Source organism: Xenopus tropicalis, chromosome 4 (genome assembly GCF_000004195.4).
Source record: "Xenopus tropicalis strain Nigerian chromosome 4, UCB_Xtro_10.0, whole genome shotgun sequence".
Classification (NCBI taxonomy): domain Eukaryota; kingdom Metazoa; phylum Chordata; class Amphibia; order Anura; family Pipidae; genus Xenopus; species Xenopus tropicalis.
The window spans coordinates 90,292,174-90,315,120 of record NC_030680.2 but is presented as its reverse complement, the minus strand read 5'-3'; the positions used below and the strand labels follow the sequence as shown (position 1 = coordinate 90,315,120).

The window sequence follows — 22,947 nt, the reverse complement described above, 5'->3', positions numbered from 1 at the left end:
CAGCAAGTCATCTGCAAATGCTAGTACCTTAAGTTGCTGCTTGTTAATAGTTATACCTTGGGAAGCCTTAGAAGAATTGAAAGCTCTAATCAATGGTTCTAAAGCTATATTAAATAGCAAGGGAGATAAGGGGCAGCCTTGTCTTGTCTCCTTAAAATTTTTTTAAAGGTTTGGATTGGGCACCTCCTAAAATGACTTGAGTTTTGGGATTAGAGCAAAGATATTGAATGTAATGATAAAATGGGCCATTAATACCAAATAAATCCAAACAACTGAAAAGATGGTCCCAAATCAAATTATCGAAAGCTTTCTCAGCATCAATATTAATTATGGAGCAAGGAATCTTATGTTTCTTGGTATAAAATATTATATTAATTAGAGCTCTTATGTTCTTAACCTCTGATCTATTTTTAATAAAACCATTTTGAGCTCCGGAGATAACAGAAGGAAGACTCAGGGACAATCTATCAGCCAAAATTTTTGATAATAACTTAATATCTTGATTTAATAGAGATATTGGCCTATAAGATGAGGGGAGCGAAAGATCTTAATCTTTTTTCAGTATAACTTTAAGGCTAGAAAGTTCACTAGAAGGATGTTTTTTACCGGATAGAAGAATATCATTAAAAAGATTAGTTAGGAAAGGAGACATTTTGTCCTTCAGAAGTTTATAAAAAGTAGGGGGGAGGCCATCAGGACCACCCACTTTTCTAGATTTTAAATTGTCAATGGCATAAGTAACTTCTTCAATTAAAATTGGTCCATTAAGATCTTTTAATTGTTCCAAAGAAATTTGGGGGATCTTGCAGTTAGTAAGAAACAATGTCTTTGTCTCAGAGTTGTTATGAGTGTTATGTAAGTATAGCTTTTCATAGTAATTTTTGAATATATCAACTATTTTATTAGGATCATTAGTTAATACATTGTTTTTATCTTTAATTCTAATTAGTTTAGTATGTCTATCCCAAAATCCTTTGGTAATCCTCAGATTTCATGATGCCTTGCACACATTCAAGGCTCCCAGTGCCAGAGACAGCAAAACAACCACAAAACGTCATTGAACCTCCACCATATTTCACTGTAGGTACTGTGTTCTTTTCTTTGTAGGCCTCGTTCCGTTTCCAGTGAACAGTAGAATGATGTGCTTTACCAAAAAGCTCTCTTGGGCTCATCTGTCCACAAGACGTTTTCTCAGAAAGATTGTGGCCTTCTCAAGTACATTTTGGCAAACTGTAGTCTTGTTTTTTTCTTGAAACTGATGCTCCCTGAGCCTGCAGGACAGCTTGAATTTCTTTGGAACTTGTTTGGGGCTGCTTATCCACCATCCGGACTATCCTGCGTTGCAACCCTTCATCAATTTTTCTCTTCCGTCCACGCCCAGGAAGATTAGCTACAGTGCTAGGGGTTGCAAACTTCTTGATAATGTTGTGCACTGTGGACAAAGGCAAATCTAGATCTCTGGAGATGGACTTGTAACCTTGAGATTGTTGATATTTATCCACAATTTTGGTTCTCAAGTCCTCAGACAGTTCTCTTCTCCTCTTTCTGTTGTCCATGCTTAGTGTGGCACACACAGACACACAATGCAAAGACTAAGTGAACTTCTCTCCTTTTTATCTGCTTTCAGGTGTGATTTTTATATTTCCCACACCTGTTACTTGCCCCAGGTGAGTTTAAAGGAGCATCACATGTTTGAAAGAATTTTATTTATCCACAATTTTGAAAGGGTGCCAATAATTTTGTCCAGCTCATTTTTGGAGTTTTGTGTGACATTATGTCCAATTTGCTTTTTTTCCTCCCTTTTTTGTTCTGTTCCAATACACACAAAGGGAATAAACATGTGTATAGCAAAACATGTGGTACTGCAATACTTTTCTGTGAGAAATACTTTCTGGAAAAATATCTGGGGTGCCAACAATTTCGGCCATGACTGTAAGGGTACTGGCTAACTTAGGCCTCAAATTGTACAGGAAAGGGCTTCTTCCTAAGTAGGGATGTAGCGAACTGTTCGCCGGCGAACTAATTCGCGCGAACATCGGGTGTTCGCAAGTCCGCAAATTCGCGAACTTTTGGCGATGTTCGCCATTTGGGTTCGCCTTAGCTGGCGCCAAATTTTGACCTCTCACCCCAGACCAGCAGATACATGTCAGGCAATCAGGCAGCTCTCCCTCCTGGGCCACCCCCCCCCCCCTTGGACCACTCCCTTCCATATATAAACCGAAGCCCAGCAGCCATTTTACATTCTGCCTGTGTGTGCTTGAAGAGATAGTGTAGGGAGAGAAGCTGTGATTGATTTGAGGGAGAGTTTAAGTAGGATTTCTGGCTAGTAATCTACTACTGCTCTGTATTTGTGTGGGGATAGGAGCTGTGCATTCATTTCAGGGAGAGTTTAAGTAGGATTTCTGGCAAGTAATCTACTTTCTACTGCTCTGTATTTGTGTGGGGATAGGAGCTGTGCATTCATTTCAGGGAGAGTTTAAGTAGGATTTCTGGCTAGTAATCTACTACTGCTCTGTATTTGTGTGGGGATAGGAGCTGTGCATTCATTTCAGGGAGAGTTTAAGTAGGATTTCTGGCTAGTAATCTACTACTGCTCTGTATTTGTGTGGGGATAGGAGCTGTGCATTCATTTCAGGGAGAGTTTAAGTAGGATTTCTGGCTAGTAATCTACTTTCTACTGCTCTGTATTTGTGTGGGGATAGGAGCTGTGCATTCATTTCAGGGAGAGTTTAAGTAGGATTTCTGGCTAGTAATCTACTACTGCTCTGTATTTGTGTGGGGATAGGAGCTGTGCATTCATTTCAGGGAGAGTTTAAGTAGGATTTCTGGCTAGTAATCTACTTTCTACTGCTCTGTATTTGTGTGGGGATAGGAGCTGTGCATTCATTTCAGGGAGAGTTTAAGTAGGATTTCTGGCTAGTAATCTACTTTCTACTGCTCTGTATTTGTGTGGGGATAGGAGCTGTGCATTCATTTCAGGGAGAGTTTAAGTAGGATTTCTGGCTAGTAATCTACTACTGCTCTGTATTTGTGTGGGGAATGGGATAGGAGCTGTGCATTCATTTCAGGGAGAGTTTAAGTAGGATTTCTGGCTAGTAATCTACTTTCTACTGCTCTGTATTTGTGTGGGGATAGGAGCTGTGCATTCATTTCAGGGAGAGTTTAAGTAGGTTTTCTGGCTAGTAATCTACTTTCTACTGCTCTGTATTTTTTGTCTAAATAACAATTTGTCTAAATAACAATAATAATTCCGTGTCCAGAAACATCACTTGAGTGACGGTTTTCCACCAGCAATAATATATTCCGTATCCACTACTGTATACGTTGCCCTTGCAGGCCTTGTTGCCCGGTGTCTGCAACCAAGTGCCACCTAGCTGTGTGAGCTTTTTCACAATTTGTCTAAATAACAATAATAATTCCGTGTCCAGAAACATCACTTGAGTGACGGTTTTCCACCAGCAATAAAATATTCCGTATCCACTACTGTATACGTTGCCCTTGCAGGCCTTGTTGCCCGGTGTCTGCAACCAAGTGCCACCTAGCTGTGTGATCTTTTTCACAATTTGTCTAAATAACAATAATAATTCCGTGTCCAGAAACATCACTTGAGTGACGGTTTTCCACCAGCAATAAAATATTCCGTATCCACTACTGTATACGTTGCCCTTGCAGGCCTTGTTGCCCGGTGTCTGCAACCAAGTGCCACCTAGCTGTGTGATCTTTTTCACAATTTGTCTAAATAACAATAATAATTCCGTGTCCAGGAACATCACTTGAGTGACGGTTTTCCACCAGCAATAATATATTCCATATCCACTACTGTATACGTTGCCCTTGCAGGCCTTGTTGCCCGGTGTCTGCAACCAAGTGCCACCTAGCTGTGTGATCTTTTTCACAATTTGTCTAAATAACAATAATAATTCCGTGTCCAGAAACATCACCCAAGTTGTTGTTGTTTTGTAAAAATAAAAAAAATGCCAGGCAAAGGCAGGCCGCCACGCAGAGGCACTAGGGGCCGTGCTGCTATGATATCCTGTGGCCCTAGGAAATTGCCCAGTTTTCCGAAGGCACTTACCCTGAATTCCCAAAATGCTGAAGAGGTAGTTGACTGGCTTACACAGCACACCCCATCCTCTACTGTTTCTAACTTTGCCACAACATCCTCATCCTCCTTTGCTATGGGCACCCCACGTACCACTTCCTCCACCACCGCCGCCCCTTCTTCACTGGAGTCAGAGGAGTTATTTACTCATGAGTTTGTTGAACTGAGTGATGCGCAACCATTATTGCCAGAAGAAGATGAAGGAGATGCGGACGTTACACCAGATATCATAATTCAGGCAGGCAACACAACAGAGATAGACATAAGGTGTGATGAGGTCCCCGCTGCTGCTGTCTTCTGTGAGCTGTCAGAAGAAATTGATGCATCTGAGGAGAATGATGATGAGGAGAGTGATATTTTGTGGGTGCCCACAAGAAGAGAGCAAGAGGAGGATAGTTCAGATGGAGAGACGGAGAGTCAGAGAGGCAGGAGGAGATTAAGGCTTAGAAGAAGCAGGGACAGCTCCCAGGGAACAGTAGGGCAACAACATGAATCGGCACCTGTGGTCAGCCAGCCAACGCACCCGCCAACTAATTCGCGTGAACATCGGGTGTTCGCAAGTCCGCAAATTCGCGAACTTTTGGCGATGTTCGCCATTTGGGTTCGCCTTAGCTGGCGCCAAATTTTGACCTCTCACCCCAGACCAGCAGATACATGTCAGGCAATCAGGCAGCTCTCCCTCCTGGGCCACCCCCCCCCCTTGGACCACTCCCTTCCATATATAAACCGAAGCCCAGCAGCCATTTTACATTCTGCCTGTGTGTGCTTGAAGAGATAGTGTAGGGAGAGAAGCTGTGATTGATTTGAGGGAGAGTTTAAGTAGGATTTCTGGCTAGTAATCTACTACTGCTCTGTATTTGTGTGGGGATAGGAGCTGTGCATTCATTTCAGGGAGAGTTTAAGTAGGATTTCTGGCAAGTAATCTACTTTCTACTGCTCTGTATTTGTGTGGGGATAGGAGCTGTGCAATCATTTCAGGGAGAGTTTAAGTAGGATTTCTGGCTAGTAATCTACTACTGCTCTGTATTTGTGTGGGGATAGGAGCTGTGCATTCATTTCAGGGAGAGTTTAAGTAGGATTTCTGGCAAGTAATCTACTTTCTACTGCTCTGTATTTGTGTGGGGATAGGAGCTGTGCATTCATTTCAGGGAGAGTTTAAGTAGGATTTCTGGCTAGTAATCTACTACTGCTCTGTATTTGTGTGGGGATAGGAGCTGTGCATTCATTTCAGGGAGAGTTTAAGTAGGATTTCTGGCTAGTAATCTACTTTCTACTGCTCTGTATTTGTGTGGGGATAGGAGCTGTGCATTCATTTCAGGGAGAGTTTAAGTAGGATTTCTGGCTAGTAATCTACTTTCTACTGCTCTGTATTTGTGTGGGGATAGGAGCTGTGCATTCATTTCAGGGAGAGTTTAAGTAGGATTTCTGGCTAGTAATCTACTTTCTACTGCTCTGTATTTGTGTGGGGATAGGAGCTGTGCATTCATTTCAGGGAGAGTTTAAGTAGGATTTCTGGCTAGTAATCTACTTTCTACTGCTCTGTATTTGTGTGGGGATAGGAGCTGTGCATTCATTTCAGGGAGAGTTTAAGTAGGATTTCTGCGGACGTTACACCAGATATCATAATTCAGGCAGGCAACACAACAGAGATGGACATAAGGTGTGATGAGGTCCCCGCTGTTGCTGTCTTCTGTGAGCTGTCAGAAGAAATTGATGCATCTGAGGAGAATGATGATGAGGAGAGTGATATTATGTGGGTGCCCACAAGAAGAGAGCAAGAGGAGGATAGTTCAGATGGAGAGACGGAGAGTCAGAGAGGCAGGAGGAGATTAAGACTTAGAAGAAGCAGGGACAGCTCCCAGGGAACAGTAGGGCAACAACATGAATCGGCACCTGTGGTCAGCCAGCCAACGCACCCGCCAACTTCTACTGTTACTGCTAGAAAGCCCACATCAAAAGGCTCAGCAGTGTGGCATTTTTTTAATGTGTGTGCCTCTGACAAAAGCGCTGTAATTTGCAATGAGTGCAGTCAGAAACTGAGTCTTGGGAAGCCCAACACCCACTTAGGTACAACTGCTATGCGAAGGCACATGCACGCCAAACACAAAGCACTATGGGAGCAACACCTCAAAGGCAGCAGCCAAACGCTAAGCCACCCTCCTTCTGCTCCAGCATCTTACTGCTCTACCTCTGCTGTCCTTGACCCGTCTCAACCACCCTCCACTCCGCCTTCCAGTTCCTGCTCATCTGCCCCCAGCCAAGTTTCTGTGAGGGCCATGTTTGAGCGTAAGAAACCAATTCCCTTTGAGTCATCCCCTTGCCCGGCGTCTGACAGCTGGATTGTCTGCACTCTTAGCCCGCCAGCTTTTACCATACCAGCTGGTGGACTCTGAGGCTTTCCACCAATTTGTAGTAATTGGGACACCGCAGTGGAAGGTACCCAGCCGCAATTTTTTTTCACAGAAGGGAATACCACACCTGTACCAGCATGTGCAGAGCCAAATCACCGCATCTCTGTCATTTAGTGTTGGGGCAAAGGTCCATATGACTACTGACACATGGTCCTCCAAGCATGGTCAGGGCAGGTATGTCACCTACACTGCCCACTGGGTGAACCTGGTGATGGCTGGGAAGCAGGGAATGCGTGGTTCAACAACAGTGGAGTTGGTGTCACCGCCACGGGTTGCATGCGGGTCTGCCACCACCTCTACTCCTCCTTTGCTCTCTAACTCGTCTTCTAACTCGTCTTCTAACTCGTCTTCTAAGTCGTCTTCTAAGTCGTCTTCTAACTTGGCTTCTTCCTCGGCTTCTTCCTCCTCTGCTGCTGTGTCCTCCTCCACACCTGTGCACCCCCAGCTCCACATAGGCTATTCGACGTGCCAGGTACGCCGTTGTCATGCTGTCTTGGGCATGACGTGCCTGGAAAGTAGAAACCATACCGGATCTGTACTCCTGTCATCTCTGCACTCACAGGCCGATCGGTGGCTGACCCCACACCAACTGAAAATTGGAAAAGTGGTGTGTGACAACGGAAGCAATCTGTTGGCAGCACTGAGACTGGGCAATTTAACACATGTGCCCTGCATGGCACATGTTTTAAATTTGATAGTCCAACGGTTTGTCTCGAAGTACCCAGGATTGCAGGACATTCTCAGGCAGTCCAGGAAGGTGTCTGGCCATTTCAGACGTTCCTACACAGCCATGGCACGCCTTGCTGACATTCAGCGGCGGCACAACTTGCCAGTCAGGCGTTTAATTTGCGACAGCCAGACTCGCTGGAATTCAACGCTCCTCATGTTTGAACGTCTGCTGCAACAACAAAGAGCCATCAATGAATACCTATTTGAACTGGGTGGTAGGACTGGATCTGCAGAGCTGGGGATTTTTTTCCCCCGTTACTGGGTGCTTATGCGCGACGCCTGCAGGCTGATGCGCCCTTTTGACGAGGTCACAAATATGGTTAGTCGCACTGAAGGCACCATCAGCGACCTAATACCCTTTGCTTTTTTTCTTGAGCGTGCCGTGCGACGAGTGACAGATGACGCTGTAGACCAGCGTGACCAAGAGCCTGATTTCTGGGCAGAATCACCAGAACGTTCCCAGGCACCTGCTGCAACGCAGGGAGAGGTGTCAGAAGCGGAGTCAGAGGAGGAAGGTGGCTTTGTGGAGGCAGAAGACCAACAGGAGCAGGCTTCCCAGGGGGCTTGTGGTCACCTTTTGTGGAGCCCTGGTCTTGTACGTGGCTGGGGGGAGGAGACGGTGGTGGATGAGGACGTAGTCCTTGATAACGAGGAAGGGGAGATGGATACCTCTGCATCCAACCTTGTGAGAATGGGGTCTTTCATGCTGTCATGCCTGTTGAAGGACCCCCGTATCAAGAGGCTTAAGGAGAAGGACCTGTACTGGGTGGCAACGCTACTAGACCCTCGTTACAAGCATAAAGTGGCAGAAATGTTACCAACGTACCACAAGTCCGAAAGGATGCTGCATTTCCAAACCAGCCTGCAAAACATGTTGTACAATTCTTTTAAGGGTGATGTCACTCCACATTCCAGGGGCAGAGGTGCCGGTAATCCTCCCACAAGCACACCTGCAAGGACAATGCACTTTGGCTACTCTGTAACGTCAGACATGCAAAGTTTTTTCAGTCCAAGGCAGCGCCAGGACCCTTCTGGATCCACCCTCAGAGAACGCCTCGACCGGCAGGTAGCGGACTACCTGGCATTAACTGCAGATATTGACACTCTGAGGAGCGATGAACCCCTGGACTACTGGGTGCGCAGGCTTGATCTGTGGCCAGAGCTGTCACAATTTGCCATAAATCTGTTGTCTTGCCCTGCCTCAAGTGTCCTCTCAGAAAGGACCTTTAGTGCAGCAGGAGGGATTGTAACTGAGAAGAGAACTCGCCTAGGTCACAAAAGTGTTGATTACCTGACCTTTATTAAAATGAATGAGGCATGGATCTCGGAGGGTTACTGCACGCCGGAAGACTTGTTCTGACTGCCCATGCAGCTGTCCTTCTCTGCACGCCGCTTGACACCACACACAGCTGTCCTTTAGCGTCCTCCTCCACCACCGTACAAACTAGGGTGCAAATCCTGCTGGCTTAATTGTAAGCCAAACTTTTTGGACAGGTAAATCCTGAATTTTTCTCTCTTCTACTCTTCTGTGCTTGTCACCCTATCTGAGTTCTTTGAAAGGGTTTGGCTGGGGCATGGTTATGATACCATCTAGCTTTGATGTTTTTAATGTCTTCTGTGCTTGTTGTCACCCTATATGAGTTCTTTGAAAGGGTTTGGCTGGGGCATGGTTATGATACCATCTAGCTTTGATGTTTTTAATGTCTTCTGTGCTTGTTGTCACCCTATATGAGTTCTTTGAAAGGATTTGGCTGGGGCATGGTTATGATACCATCTAGCTTTGATGTTTTTAATGTCTTCTGTGCTTGTTGTCACCCTATATGAGTTCTTTGAAAGGGTTTGGCTGGGGCATGGTTATGATACCATCTAGCTTTGATGTTTTTAATGTCTTCTGTGCTTGTTGTCACCCTATCTTAGTTCTTTGAAAGGGTTTGGCTGGGGCATGGTTATGATACCATCTAGCTTTGATGTTTTTAATGTCTTCTGTGCTTGTTGTCACCCTATATGAGTTCTTTGAAAGGGTTTGGCTGGGGCATGGTTATGATACCATCTAGCTTTGATGTTGTTAATGTCTTCTGTGCTTGTTGTCACCCTATATGAGTTCTTTGAAAGGGTTTGGCTGGGGCATGGTTATGATACCATCTAGCTTTGATGTTTTTAATGTCTTCTGTGCTTGTTGTCACCCTATATGAGTTCTTTGAAAGGGTTTGGCTGGGGCATGGTTATGATACCATCTAGCTTTGATGTTTTTAATGTCTTCTGTGCTTGTTGTCACCCTATATGAGTTCTTTGAAAGGGTTTGGCTGGGGCATGGTTATGATACCATCTAGCTTTGATGTTTTTAATGTCTTCTGTGCTTGTTGTCACCCTATATGAGTTCTTTGAAAGGGTTTGGCTGGGGCATGGTTATGATACCATCTAGCTTTGATGTTTTTAATGTCTTCTGTGCTTGTTGTCACCCTATCTGAGTTCTTTGAAAGGGTTTGGCTGGGGCATGGTTATTATACCATCTAGCTTTGATGTTTTTAATGTCTTCTGTGCTTGTTGTCACCCTATCTTAGTTCTTTGAAAGGGTTTGCCTGGGGCATGGTTATGATACCATCTATCTAAGATATTTTTTCTGTCCTCTGTGCTTCAGTGGCTGCAACAAAAAAACCATAATTTTTTAGGAATGTACACATTCCTGATTTTTCAGGGTTCTGCAACTGCGGCAAAATCGTATCTTTTATGGTCACCACAGGTGATCGAAAAGGTAGGACAAACCTGGGCCCACACTGCAGAATCAGTGTTTTTTGGTTCACGTTACTCTACATTGAATTACCTCTGCCTGACCATGCACGTGCGCACAAGCACGGTGACTGCTAAACACACCACTACAGAAATATTCCCACCGACGGGACGAACGTCCTGGAGGTGACAAGCAACTAGTAAAAACTAATATTCGCACACTTGACAGTATCATTAAAGCTTTTTGCGTTTTTTTTCGTTGCAGTAAACGCGGCGTTTTGTCTTTGCGTGTGAACCGGCCGTAACCTTTACACGACTTGATTGGAATGTAGATGCCGGACTTTTTAAAGCAGTTTATTACATAAGTTTAGGAATGTAGTGTGTTTTCTCCCCTTAACAGCACAAAACGCAACGCTGTGTCAACAACGTATTTTTCAGAGAAATTTTTGCCCTTGATGCCCCTCCTGCATGCCACTGTCCAGGTCATGGCACCCTTTAAACAACTTTAAAATCAGTTTTCTGGCCAGAGATGGCTTTTCTAGGTTTTAAAGTTCGCCTTCCCATTGAAGTCTATGGGGTTCGCAAAGTTTGCGAACGTTCGCACTTTCCGACGAAAGTTCGCGAACGGGTTCGCGAACATTTTTTTTTAGGTTCGCTACATCCCTATTCCTAAGTAACTGCTTTTTACAAAGGTAAAACTTTCTGATACCAATATAACATAAGTCAGAGTGCACACAACCTAAAGTTTCTACAAATGTCCACCTTTAGGCTATACACGTTCGAACATGAGTTAGTGACATCCACTCAGGTTCTTAAGGGAGCAGTTGTAGGTTCCTGAAATACACTGTACTTCCCATGACCTTGTAAGGATGCAGTTTTGTTGCCCATATTACTGTACAAATCAAGCAATTCCTTAGAAACAAGGAAGTTCCCGAACAATAACATCTGAGCTGTGAACTTTCTACTTAGCAGGTACTATGCATTCTGTTAAGCAACAGACACTTATGCCAAAATCTTACTCTGGTTTTGCAGAAATGTGGCACAATCTGTTCCTGCTATAACTATAGTCTGTAGAGGTACACTGCTACCCATCACTGAAGTATGACTACAGGGATGAATAATACTTTAGTTGACAATGTGACTCTGTGCCCCTTGCTACTTGCAAACTTCCTATCTCCTTACTGGAAGCTTTATTACAAACCTTCAAACTATATGCAATGTTACATGTGCTTACTGTAAGGTAACAAGAGGCTGCCTTGATCCGTGACTGTTAAACCCGACTCCCCCACCCCGGCAATTGGTTTATTTCCTGGGATGGGTGTTGCCTTTAAAGTCTGAACTGGTTAGTGAAGGTTTGCTAGTAGATATCAGTCTGTATCTTGAGTGTGCTGCCTTGTCTCCTTCTCCACATCATTGTTATGATGGACAAGTTCATTATTTAGGCTGAGATGCTGAAATAAATAAGAAGGCTTTAGATTCTTTTTGCACCCTGTATGATTTTTTTTTGTGGTTTGGGTAGTGTTGCAAACGGTTACTCTTAAGAGGCACAATTTTTCTAAAAACTGCGTCTAAATGTATAACTGTCTGCTTGACATACTATGGGTCTTTAATCATGAACCACGCTAAGTAAGAAAATATGCATTAAAAAAATTAAAATGCATAGAAACTAAGCTGCCACAAATGTGCCTTGATCCATAGACCTTAAACATGCCATGGAAAATGTCAAATTTCTGCTTCATGCACTGAGAAATCCATCTGATGGGCTTACTGTTAGTATGACAATACAAACAAAAAACCCTTATTGGGTTTCTGATTGGGTGATGTAATAAAATGCTAAAGTTTTATTATGATTGTAACTTAAATATATACAATATACCTTTCTGAACCAGTTTACAAGGTGCTTTTTAAAGTCCTCTTTTTCTCTGTCTGGTATTAACTCTGCCAATTTTCCACCACTTTGCTCTTCGCTGTATGAGTTCATAGCCTCTGTGGGCAGGTACATCTGATTCTTTTCCTAGAAAAAAAGCATGTTTTAAACTACACACGGAATTGTTTCACAGTTACTAGGAAACTTTTCAATAAAATATTTTTGCAGTGGATGCAGATAGTATTGTTCATAAGTGCATATCATAAAATCCAGTGCATTCTGTATCACAATTTACCATTAGCCCTGTAGCATTAGTTTGCTTGACAGATGTGACTGTACTTTCTGCTAATGTTTTCATCATTTCATTGAGCCCTATGGTTGAGAGCCCACTGAGCACAAACTAATCCCCTTCTACTGGGAAAGTCCAAATCTGGTAACTGGTAATATGAAATGATTTAGAAACTAAATAAAAATAGATCTTTCAACATTCCCTTTAATGCACATATATTATATTGATAAGGAGAACAAAAGAAACACTCCATGCATCCAAAAGAAAATAATCTTTTGAAGGCAAATTTGTAAGGGCAAAACGTGTAATAATAAAGGACTTTCAGAGATATCCAGTTTGTACTTACTTGGAGATTATACACCAGCAACTCTCCATGCCGCCTTCCATCTGCTATTCGAACAGTTAGAGAAGCACCAGGCAATAACTGGATCTGTAACATGATAAAATGTAACTGCAGGATGGTATCATTTAAATGTTAGGTTTATGACATCGTTTTAGGCAAACTATTGCTCATGCTATGCTGAATATTTTGAAAAGTTACAGGTTTTTAGAAGTTAAATCAAAAATGTAATATAATATGTATAAACTCTAATATATTCTGTATAAATTAAAAGCATATATCACCTGTACACCCTCTGACCTTATTAGTGTTGAACTTCTGCTCTAACATTAGCATTTAGCTGACTATACATAGAGATATATTATTGGGCAGTTTGGGCTTGGAAGAACCAAATAAGGCCTTACAGTGTTTGTTTTTACAAGATCTGTCAGTGTCACTTTACAGTCATCTGATGCCAATGCCGATAACACTGCCTAGAAATGGAAAAACAAAGATAAATATTCCATGTCTTATATTGCAAACATTTTGCTGGGATACAACAGTATTCTTCTGAAATGATTTCACTTGGCGCTGTATGTGTGGATGGATGTTTTTATGTATTTAGCGCTAATTATATATGCAGTGCTGTACATTAAGGCAAATAATTTATTATCACACTTTTTGGATAAAAAACAAGATCCTCTTTATTAACCCCCAACAATTGTTTTTTTTAATGGGTCGGTTGTAACTTAAAAAAAGGTTGAGCCTACCGGTTAATGGTGGGTTTTGTAATTGAGTGTAAGTAGGCATGATCTGGGTGGCTCGATATGTGGCCAAATGTGTACATTTTCAAAATGTAAGTGCAGGGAGGTTGGTAATTAGTTTAGTCTACCATTTCCTTATTAATATATGCACTAGTAAACCACAGGGCCAGATTATGTGCATTGATCAATATCTTTTTGTGCCTTCTCCACTATTTCTACGAAGATTCTCATTTATCCAGGTCATGATATACAGTATCTAGTAGAATTAAGTCTAAAACAACTGGACTTTTCTGAGTTTTTCTTGAAAACATTTCACCACTCATCCGAGTGGCTTCTTCAGTTCAAATGACTGGTAGGGAATTCCCCGGTATTTAAACTCTTGATGGTAGTAGAGTCACAGACATCCAATCACAATGGTTCCATTGAACTTGTTCAGTTAGGTGTTAGCTGAAACTGACAGGTGTGGGAAGGTATGATCCAATCACAATGGTACCAAGATTCTCATTGATGAAGGTGTTAATCCTTCAAAGTACATGACTGGAAGTGTGAACTGTTGTGAAACTGCCGGGGTAAGGATGTCAACGCGCCATTGTATGTTGGTGACAAGCGGTGTCTCAGGCCCCCTCCACTATTCTTTAATTTCCATAGATATCTAACACCATCAGGTTCCAAACTTGAGATTCTTGCTCCAACCCTGTACTGTAGTACAAATAAAACTAAAAGCAAATGTTTATCATGTTAGACAATGTATTCCAATAGCAAATGGACTTTCACATACCTTACTGGGAACTCCATAGTACAAGGGCAGTTGGTAGATGCCAAAGTTACAGTATTGTTTGTAAAATACTTGCAAAGCTGTCCATGCCTGTTGCCCCTGCCATAACTCATGCTGACTTTGTTCTGCTGAATGGTAATCTTGCTTGTTATCAGTCTCCGGATTTTTACCTTTTTTAACCAGAAGAATCTCATGTAGTTGAAATATAACTGTTAAATACTTATGGTATACCCTCTCTGGAAAGCTCTGCAATTAAAAAAAAATATTTATAAATGTAAAGTGATCAGAAAATTCTGGAGCTTCCAGATCTCAAAATTCTAAGTTGAACTTTTATCTTGCTCTTTAGTGGGATCACACCTTTATCAGAATTAGTACCTTAAACCCATCTTTCCACAATGGGCATTTCTGATCACTGTTTAAATCAATGTCATCCACAGGGACTGCATGGTCATATTTTACCCAAGGCTGGCCAAAATAAAATGCTGCTGGAGGGCTGAGGCAAATATGAGCAAGAGTGAAACCGGACCAAGGTAAATTGTAGGCTCTGTCAGCTGAAACCTAAATGAATATATAACACAGTATAATGTTACAAACACTAAGATTGTACAATTACTGCTAAATTCTAAAACAGTTACTAAACCATAAAGTTATGACAGAAAACATCTTTTGCATAAACATTTGCATACTTGTCATAGTGATTAAGGGATAGTGGGATAAGTTGGAGCAAACTGAGACTTGACAATTTTTCTGCCGCGCAAGACCTGAAATCTGTAGTACATGTGTCAGAAATGGGTAGTCAGGTTAGTAGAAACACAGCGACTTACAACCACCCTAACTGATAGCTTCGTGGCCAGCATGGCTAACATTCCAAAAAATGGGGAAAAAAGAATCAAAACTAAGTTGCTATTAAGGTTTTATATTGTACAAATACCTCACATCAAGTATTTACAAAATTTCTCAGGAATCTTATGCCCAAAACTTTAGCTTTCTAAAGTATTGGTGTTTTTAACATTTGTGTTTCAAGACTCAAAGCATAAGATAATGAAATGATAAAACCTAAAACTATTGCAAGTTTAAATTTAAGGGAATCAGTGTAAATCTGTGTAAACCCCCCCCAAAAAATTTTTATATAGTATAAGGTTTTTGAGCCATCATGTATCAGTTATTTGACTTATTTGACTACAGCTGCCTACCCCAAATCAGCATTGCTGGGGGTGGCTAGGGATGGTGTTTATTTATTGGTAGCCAGGGTTAAAATGTAATGTACAATTCTTAAAAATGTTTTGGAATCTATCAGTAAATGTTTAATGGACTTTTCCTTTAAAGATAAATATAATAAAGCATCCCCTTACCATTAATCCTGAAGATACAATGTAGCGAGAGACACAACAAAGCTGGAATGGTTGGGGGATTTTATTTTTCAAATACAAAAATGTCCTCTGGACCCAAGTGGAAAGTTGCTTGTCTGAGTTTAGTTCGTGATCTGAAGTCCCAGCTAGAGAAGGGATCACATCTCGGCCCAATATCACTGATCTGTAAACACAGCAAAGAGCATTAGGGTCATTGGTGCTCTGTGCAAAAAGTAAAATTGTATTCTGCAATCAAAAAAATCACTAGAAAGTAGTATATAAATTAAAGGGGAAACAAGACTGTTGTCTTTGACAAATCAGTAATGACGATCACAAGGTGAAATGGAATCCACATGGCAGAAAAATTTCAGATGAGCTGATGTGCATAAGATATTGAATAAAATTAACTAGAGGGAAAAGAAGGAAGGTTGGAGAAAGGAGGAAAGGTGGAAGGAAGGTGGCAGCACCAACAGAACTAAATTAAAAACTGCCCTTTCCCCCTCTAACTGCCCAATCCAAGTAGCGTAGGTTTAGAAGAAATGTATCTGCAGTCATGTGAAAAAGAAAGTACACCCCATGGTCATTGACTATTGTGGAAGTTGTGCCTGGAGGAAACCATTGTTTCCCAGAAGGAACAAGAATAAAGTTTGCCCATGAACACCTAGCAAAAAGTCCAGGAGCATAAACATTCCAGTAAATCCACCAAGGAATAGCTGAAAGCAAAAAAACAGAGGGTTCCTGAAATGGTCAGAGCCCAGATCTAAATCCCATTGAAATGTGGGAGTACGTAAACAGGATGTGCATGCAAAAAGCCCCTCACACATTACAGAGTTGATACAATTCTGCATGATGGAGTGGGGAAAATGTCTCCCAGCCAATAACAGAGACTTGTAGACAGTTATAGACACACTTTTTCACCAAAAAATGAAAATTCCCCTCCACATTGATAATTTACTAAAAGGAGAACACTGCATGTTCTGCAGAAGTAACTTCACATTGGTAAAAATTCTCTTTGCATTAGAGTAAATTCACATCTCTTTTCCAGGTAAAATTTCTTCATTGAAAATTCTCCGAATTTACTAAGAGTGCTTCCCTTGACCATGAAAATAAGAAAATTGGCCTCCTAGGGGCACATTTACTTACTCACGAATGGGCCGAATGCGTCTTATTGCGTTTTTTTCGTAATGATCGGTATTTGGCGATTTTTCGGAAAATTGTCGCAACTTTTTCGTTGCCATTCCGAATGTTGCGCAAAATCTGGCGATTTTTTCGTAGCTTTACTACTTGCGCGAAAAGTCGCGACTTTTTCGTAGCCTTCGCGCCGAGTACGAAAGATTCGGATTTATTCAAGCTTCAGTATGGTGACTTTTCTTGGGCCAGGTTGGAGCTGCTGGGTGCCATTGAGTCCTATGGGAGGCTGCCAAAATCATGCTAAGTCTGAAAGTTTTGCCCGCCGCTTATGAGCGCTCAATACGAAAAAGTTGCGACAAGATACGAGCGAATCGTAATGGCTACGAAAAACTCACGTTTTTTCGCACAAATCGTATTGGTAACGAAAAAGTCGCGACAATTTCCGAAAAGTCGTAAAGGCGCCGAAAAAATCGCAAAAAATACGAAAAAGTCGCAAAATGTTCGTTTTCCAATCGGAATTTTTCCAATTCGGATTCGTGGGTTAGTAAATGTGCCCCCTAGTGTCTTTTATGCCACAGCTCCATATCTTAACGTTGCTGGGCATTTGCTCTCCAAAAATATTTTTGTCCAACATTTTACATGTAGAAAGGTGGCAGTTTGCACCTACTGCTCTCAGCAGACCTGTTTATCATTGCTCTGTAGAGCTGTATCTCTCCCTGCGTAGGTTGTGCAGAATCTGAAATATACACCCCTTTTTCATAATCAGGATGCTCCTTGACCAACTGGGAATTGTTATAATTCTGCAAGTGTTGTTGGTTTTTCATGGAAACTTTCATTACTCGTATCAGCAAAGTGGCACATGGTACAACACTGAAAGAGAAGAAGGGAAAGAAGCAAAATACAATAGTGTGTTATTAGTACTTGCATGGCATACCAGTCCATTATTTCCAACAAGTTACTAGTAAGGCTAAAATTATTAAGGGCATATTAAATTCTGCATAATTTATCTCCATGTTTTACTTACATTTACAAAAAGCAAAGATTCTGGGAAGGAAGCAAAGTTTATTTCATAAAATGAGGGAAATGTAGGCAAAAAGCCCACTCGCTGGGTTTCAAACCTAATCCAAACACTTGATTATCGGATGCCAACAACAATAGTTTGCAGTAGTTGTCAAGACTTTTTTAAGCCTCTCTTGGAGGTTCACACTTTGTTGACCCCCCCCCATTAATTATACAGCTTAGTTTATACAGATACGTCAAGCATTGCTAAGTTCCAATAATATAATACATACAATTTGAAATAAGTGCTCAATCCCAATTACCACTCAGTTTGACTCAAAACTTCTAGGAATTTGTAGAAGAGCTCATCCTAGTTGGCCTGTTTGAGAACAGCTGCTGTAGTGCAAGGTTGTCTGATCAGTATATATCAGGGATCACAATTAAATGGAAAAAGTATTGTGGAGCAACACAAGCATGAAAAAAGATTCCTGGGTGTGCCAATGAGAGCTATAATTGGCTATTTGATAGCCCCAATGTTGACTGGAAACATACAGAAGGCTCTGTTTGGCAATTACACTAGGCTTTTGTGCAACCAAAACTTGCCTCCTAACCAGAAATTAAGAAATAAGCACCTGCTTTGAGGCCACTGGGAGCAACATCCAAAGGGCTGACAAGCAACATGTTGCTCAGGAGCCACTGGTCAAGGATCACTGGCATATATAGAGTCAGGGAAGTGATTCTCCATGAACAGAAAACATAAGGGCTTATTTACCAATGACCAAAGCTGTGCGATCCAATGAAAAACTGCTCCAGAGATTGAGATCTCATTTTCATGCATTGGTTGCTTTTTTTGCTTTTTAAAAACAAGATGTTTTTTTACAAAATGTAAAAAGATTGCCACCTAAAACCTGTTTCATCAGGTATGAGACAAGTCGAGGATCCAAACCAGAGAACAATCATAGGGATAAATATTGTCCTCACCGTCCTGAAGATATCACTGATTCCACTGAAAATGACTGATCAGTAGCAGGGGCTTTGTGATACAAACGGATTTGATGGGCACCTTCATTTAAAGATACCTGAAATTCCGAGCCACATAAGAACATGAAGTTAGTAAACAAGCAGTCTATAATGAAAGGAAAAATGTGCCTCAGCACCTTTCAGAGAACATATCTAAGTTTAGCAAATTGGTGCTGAATCTTGTTTAGGAGAGGGCTGTTTGTTAAGGCAACGGATATGTTTAATCTGACTCAGAAAATGTCATTCCAAACCAAAGAACGATTATCACTATTAGGGCAATGACACATAAGGGCTCTGGCACACGGGGAGATTAGTTGCCCACGACAAAACTCCCTGTTCGCGGGCGACTAATCTCCCTGAATTGCCATCACCTGCCATCCCACCGGCAAAAATGTAAGTTGCCGGTGGGATGGCACACGCGGCGGCGCGATTTCGGGAAATCGCAGAAGTTGCCTCGCGAGGCTTTTTTGGCGATTTCCCAAAATCGCGCTGCCGCGTGTGCCATCCCACCGGCGACTTACACTTTCGCCGGTGGGATGGCAGGTGATGGCAACTCGGGGAGATTAGTCGCCCGCGAACAGGGAGATTTGTCACGGGCGACTAATCTCCCTGTGTGCCAGAGCCCTAAGGAGATTAGTTGCCCCACGATTAATCTCCTCTAGCCCGTGGTGACTAATCTCCTCTAAATGTTTTCTCACTGGAAATAATGTAAATTGCCAGTGGGAAAACATATGCGACCCTTCGCAAGGCAACGTTGGGCAACACATAACGATACACATCTTTTCCCACTGGCGATTTACTTTATTGCCTGTAGGAAAGCATTCAGGGAAGATTCATCTCATGTGTTATTGCCCTTATAGAAAGGTGTTACCAGGGACCATAAACATTAGGTGACACACAATACATGCCACAGATTCCTTTATTTATCATTTGTGTGGTATTGTGCTGTCTAGTTAAGGCACTTTTAGAAATTCAGCTCACCTTGATATCTTCTGAGTCTGAAATGGGTGCTCTCTGGGTTCCAGACTCTACAAACAAATTGAGAGCTGCCCAACCTATAAGCGTCAGTTCTTGCATAAATCTATCAATAGTGTATACCTGGGGAATATAGAAGGAAGTCAGCCTGTATTCATGATTGCGCTTTATAAGGGGATCACTAATATCATTTTTTAAACACCGTGTGCATGTTACAAATAAAAGCATGCTGCATTGGAGATTATAGTGGAAGGCGGAAATATAAAATCCACAGCACTAGCATAGCTTATTCCCATTGCTACAGGTCATGGAGAGCCTTGGCCTGCTTAACTACTCCTATGAACCTGATATGATCTAAGGTGCATGATCTTTACCACACTCCCAGCTGTTGTAGGTCCACTTCTATGCAGTCCAACCAACTTTTCCACAGACATCCCAAGGGATGTTTGCACATAGGTTTTACCTATAAACAGCATTCACTTCTGATCTCAGCATATATTGATGATTACTCAGACACAGCACTGGCATTTTAGTACTTTTTTTACCAGTACCACTATGAAGTGGATACATCATTAAAACAGCCTGTAACTGATGTGTTATTTTTCAAGATAAACAGTTTCTTTTATCTCCCCAAAACTTCTGTAAAAATGATCCCTTACGCACAGCCTGTCTCTCGGCCACATACCTTCAATAGGAGAGTAGCTGTAGGAGGTAGGTTTGATGGCTGGATCTGTAATGAGAAGTTATAGAATGGCTGGAAAATGTCACTATTTAAATCTACTCCTGTGGAGATATCTGGTCCAAACCTGCAGGTTTAAAGGCAAAAGTTTAACATATAATATAATGTAACAAATACAGAATGTAGTGTCAATTGCAAAGGCAGGATATCAAGCATCAATATATCATATCAATTAAAAGTGTCCAACATTATTTCACGTGTAATAGGGATATTTCAATAATGGACAAAACTACATTATACTTTATGAATTGTTTTATACAGTATCAGACTGTTAATTATATATATAGGTCCCTTACCCAGTGGCACCTATAATATGAAGTCTCCATGCACAACTTCATCAGGAACCAGTTGACTGGCCCACTAAATAGTGACTTTCTATGGCATCTTGCAGCAGCCCCTCTGGCATTTGCCAGAAGCCACAGATTGCCAATCCTGCCACATTATGCCCAGAGAACATTATAGTTTCTTACTGCTCATAGTTCTTGTCAAATATTCTTCCTGTGACATGGGTGACTGTAACTGAGTCAGGAAGGAAACGAGCACCGTCAATGTACAGGATAATGCTGTCGGCAGAAGTGAAGTGCTCACACACTGGTGTCATTCGAGAGATGGGAATGTATACATCCTATACAAAAACAACATCATACAGCTTACAAACAGGACCAGCCTGACGGTAAATAGCACCTTGTGCAAAATTGTGCTGTACATGCCCCTTGAAAAGCAGTGTAACATAGTAAGTTAGACTGAAAAAAGACCCACATCCATCGAGTTCAACATTTTATCTATATATATAACATGCCTAAGTGCTAGATGATAGTTGATCCAGAGAAAGGCCCCCCCCCCAAATCCTCTCTCTAATTTGCCTCAGAGGGGGGGGAAAAATCCTTCCTGACTCCAAAATGGCTATTAGATCAGTCCCTGGATCAACTTGTACTAAGAGCTATTTTCAATAACCCTTTTTCCTCACTTGCCAAGAAGCTATGAATTCACTTAAGATGAAACCTCCTTTCTTTTAATCAAAATGGTTTTCCTTATGCCTGCTGGAAACACCCCCCACCCCCCGCCACTCGAACGTGCATGCCTCGCCACAAATCCTGCTCTTAAGTACCTCTTCTCCAATGTAAACAACCACAGCTGGGCCAGTCTTTCTTCCTGAGACTTTCCATACCCTGAATCAGCTTAGTTGCCCTTCTCTGGACCCTCTCTCTCTCTCTATATATATAATAATAATATCATGTTTGAGCAAAGGAGACCAAAACTGCACAGTATATTCTAAATGGGGCCATAAAAGCGCTCTGTAAAGTGGAAGAATACCTCTACTCCCACAAATCTATGCCCCTTTTAATACAGCTCAAAACCTTGTTTGCCATTGCAGCTCCTGCCTGGCATTGCTTGCTACAGCCATGTCTGCCATAATTGCGCACCTTTCATCAGAAGCGGCAGGATGGAAGTGCATACCTAATGAAGTACGGAAATGTGCACTCTCCATTGCAATCATTTTAAAGCCACTGCACTTGCACTTGTGTATGTGAATAACTCATTTTGAGTAGTACATCTTAAACTGCTTTTGACAACTTACCCTAGGAATCTCTTGGATACGCTCATCAGTTGTGGGAGCCACTGAAGGAAATGCCTGGTCTGGTCTTGATGCACTGAATAGACAGAGATGCACTGTGGCACTGCCATATTGTTCAAATGTCTCATTGTAACGCTCTGGCAGCTGCACAGGGAACACAAAATTCTAATGAAAATTGTGAAATGCAAGGTTTTATTTAAAATGCACACTGAGGGGAAATATGGAAAGAAAACATGAATTCAAGATATTGTCGATCTCCACATATCATTTAAGCACATGAAGAAACAGCAAGAGCAGTAAATACTAGAAGAAAATTTAGTGGTAATATAACTTACTATTGCCGACAGTTGCATTATTGGGGGTGCAGGAGAGTGGTACAGAGCAAGTTCTTGGGTCCCTGTGTTCCACACATATGTGCCTTTTTTAGTATAATCACGATCTTGGAGGAATAAATCCAATATACTTAGTCAAAAACAACAGAAATATGAGACAGATGCACTGCAAGGCAATATACAATATTTATTATTTACATCATAATACTTGTGTTTGTATGTGGCAAAGTGTCACATGAAGAACATAACAGGAGACATTTTTACATCGATACATAAAGCATTCATCAATTTTCAGGAATTGCTGCAATCTTTTTGAAAAAACAAAAATATCAACATGTTAGTGGGTATATTTAAACCTACTGCTGTCTGTACATGAGCAAATCATGCAGCCATTTGGAGTCATTTGCAGTTGTGTAGGCCTTAATACCCAATATTTTTGGTTATAAATCCATTGGGTTAGTGATTGCATTGAACTGTTTGTATGGTCACTGGCCAAACACGGTGCATAGGAAAGAGGGGGATTTTGTTGTTTGGGGAGGCTACCAACAGAAGGCTTTCCATTAGAAAACATCTTATTATATATGGGGAGTAATGTTGTAGAAGTACAAGGATATTGATCAGGCCATGGTTGTTATTTCTACACATACCTTTTATTTCTGTTGATGCTGCCCTAGTGAGCCTCAGAATAGCCCAAGCTGCTGCCCATTCATCACTGGCTGGCAGTGGCTTAAAGGCCCTCCTTGCTTCCCAGGGAGCCGAGGCAGTGCTGCCTCCAGGCCAGTGATAGAAGCGCAGCATAAGAAGCATGTCTTCTTCAGGAGTCACACCACCAAAAATCACCTA

At 41.8% G+C, this 22,947-nt stretch overlaps 1 protein-coding gene across 1 annotated transcript in view; it reads right to left on the bottom strand.

The window, feature by feature from the left end:
- Positions 1-11,125: 11,125 nt before the first annotated feature.
- The window catches only part of ccdc17 (coiled-coil domain containing 17), a 44,025-nt gene continuing 32,203 nt past the window's right edge, over positions 11,126-22,947 (bottom strand). The window contains exons 18-32 of the mRNA XM_012961579.3: positions 22,752-22,944; positions 22,108-22,211; positions 21,776-21,916; positions 20,667-20,821; positions 20,143-20,263; positions 19,464-19,580; positions 18,444-18,541; positions 17,145-17,333; positions 15,336-15,516; positions 14,359-14,541; positions 13,987-14,229; positions 12,870-12,938; positions 12,472-12,555; positions 11,846-11,983; positions 11,126-11,420 (exon numbers count right to left, since the gene is read on the bottom strand). Coding sequence (XP_012817033.2) covers positions 11,337-11,420; positions 11,846-11,983; positions 12,472-12,555; positions 12,870-12,938; positions 13,987-14,229; positions 14,359-14,541; positions 15,336-15,516; positions 17,145-17,333; positions 18,444-18,541; positions 19,464-19,580; positions 20,143-20,263; positions 20,667-20,821; positions 21,776-21,916; positions 22,108-22,211; positions 22,752-22,944 — 2,100 coding nt within the window. The 3' untranslated portion in view covers positions 11,126-11,336. The remainder of the gene's footprint in view (positions 11,421-11,845; positions 11,984-12,471; positions 12,556-12,869; positions 12,939-13,986; positions 14,230-14,358; positions 14,542-15,335; positions 15,517-17,144; positions 17,334-18,443; positions 18,542-19,463; positions 19,581-20,142; positions 20,264-20,666; positions 20,822-21,775; positions 21,917-22,107; positions 22,212-22,751; positions 22,945-22,947) is intronic.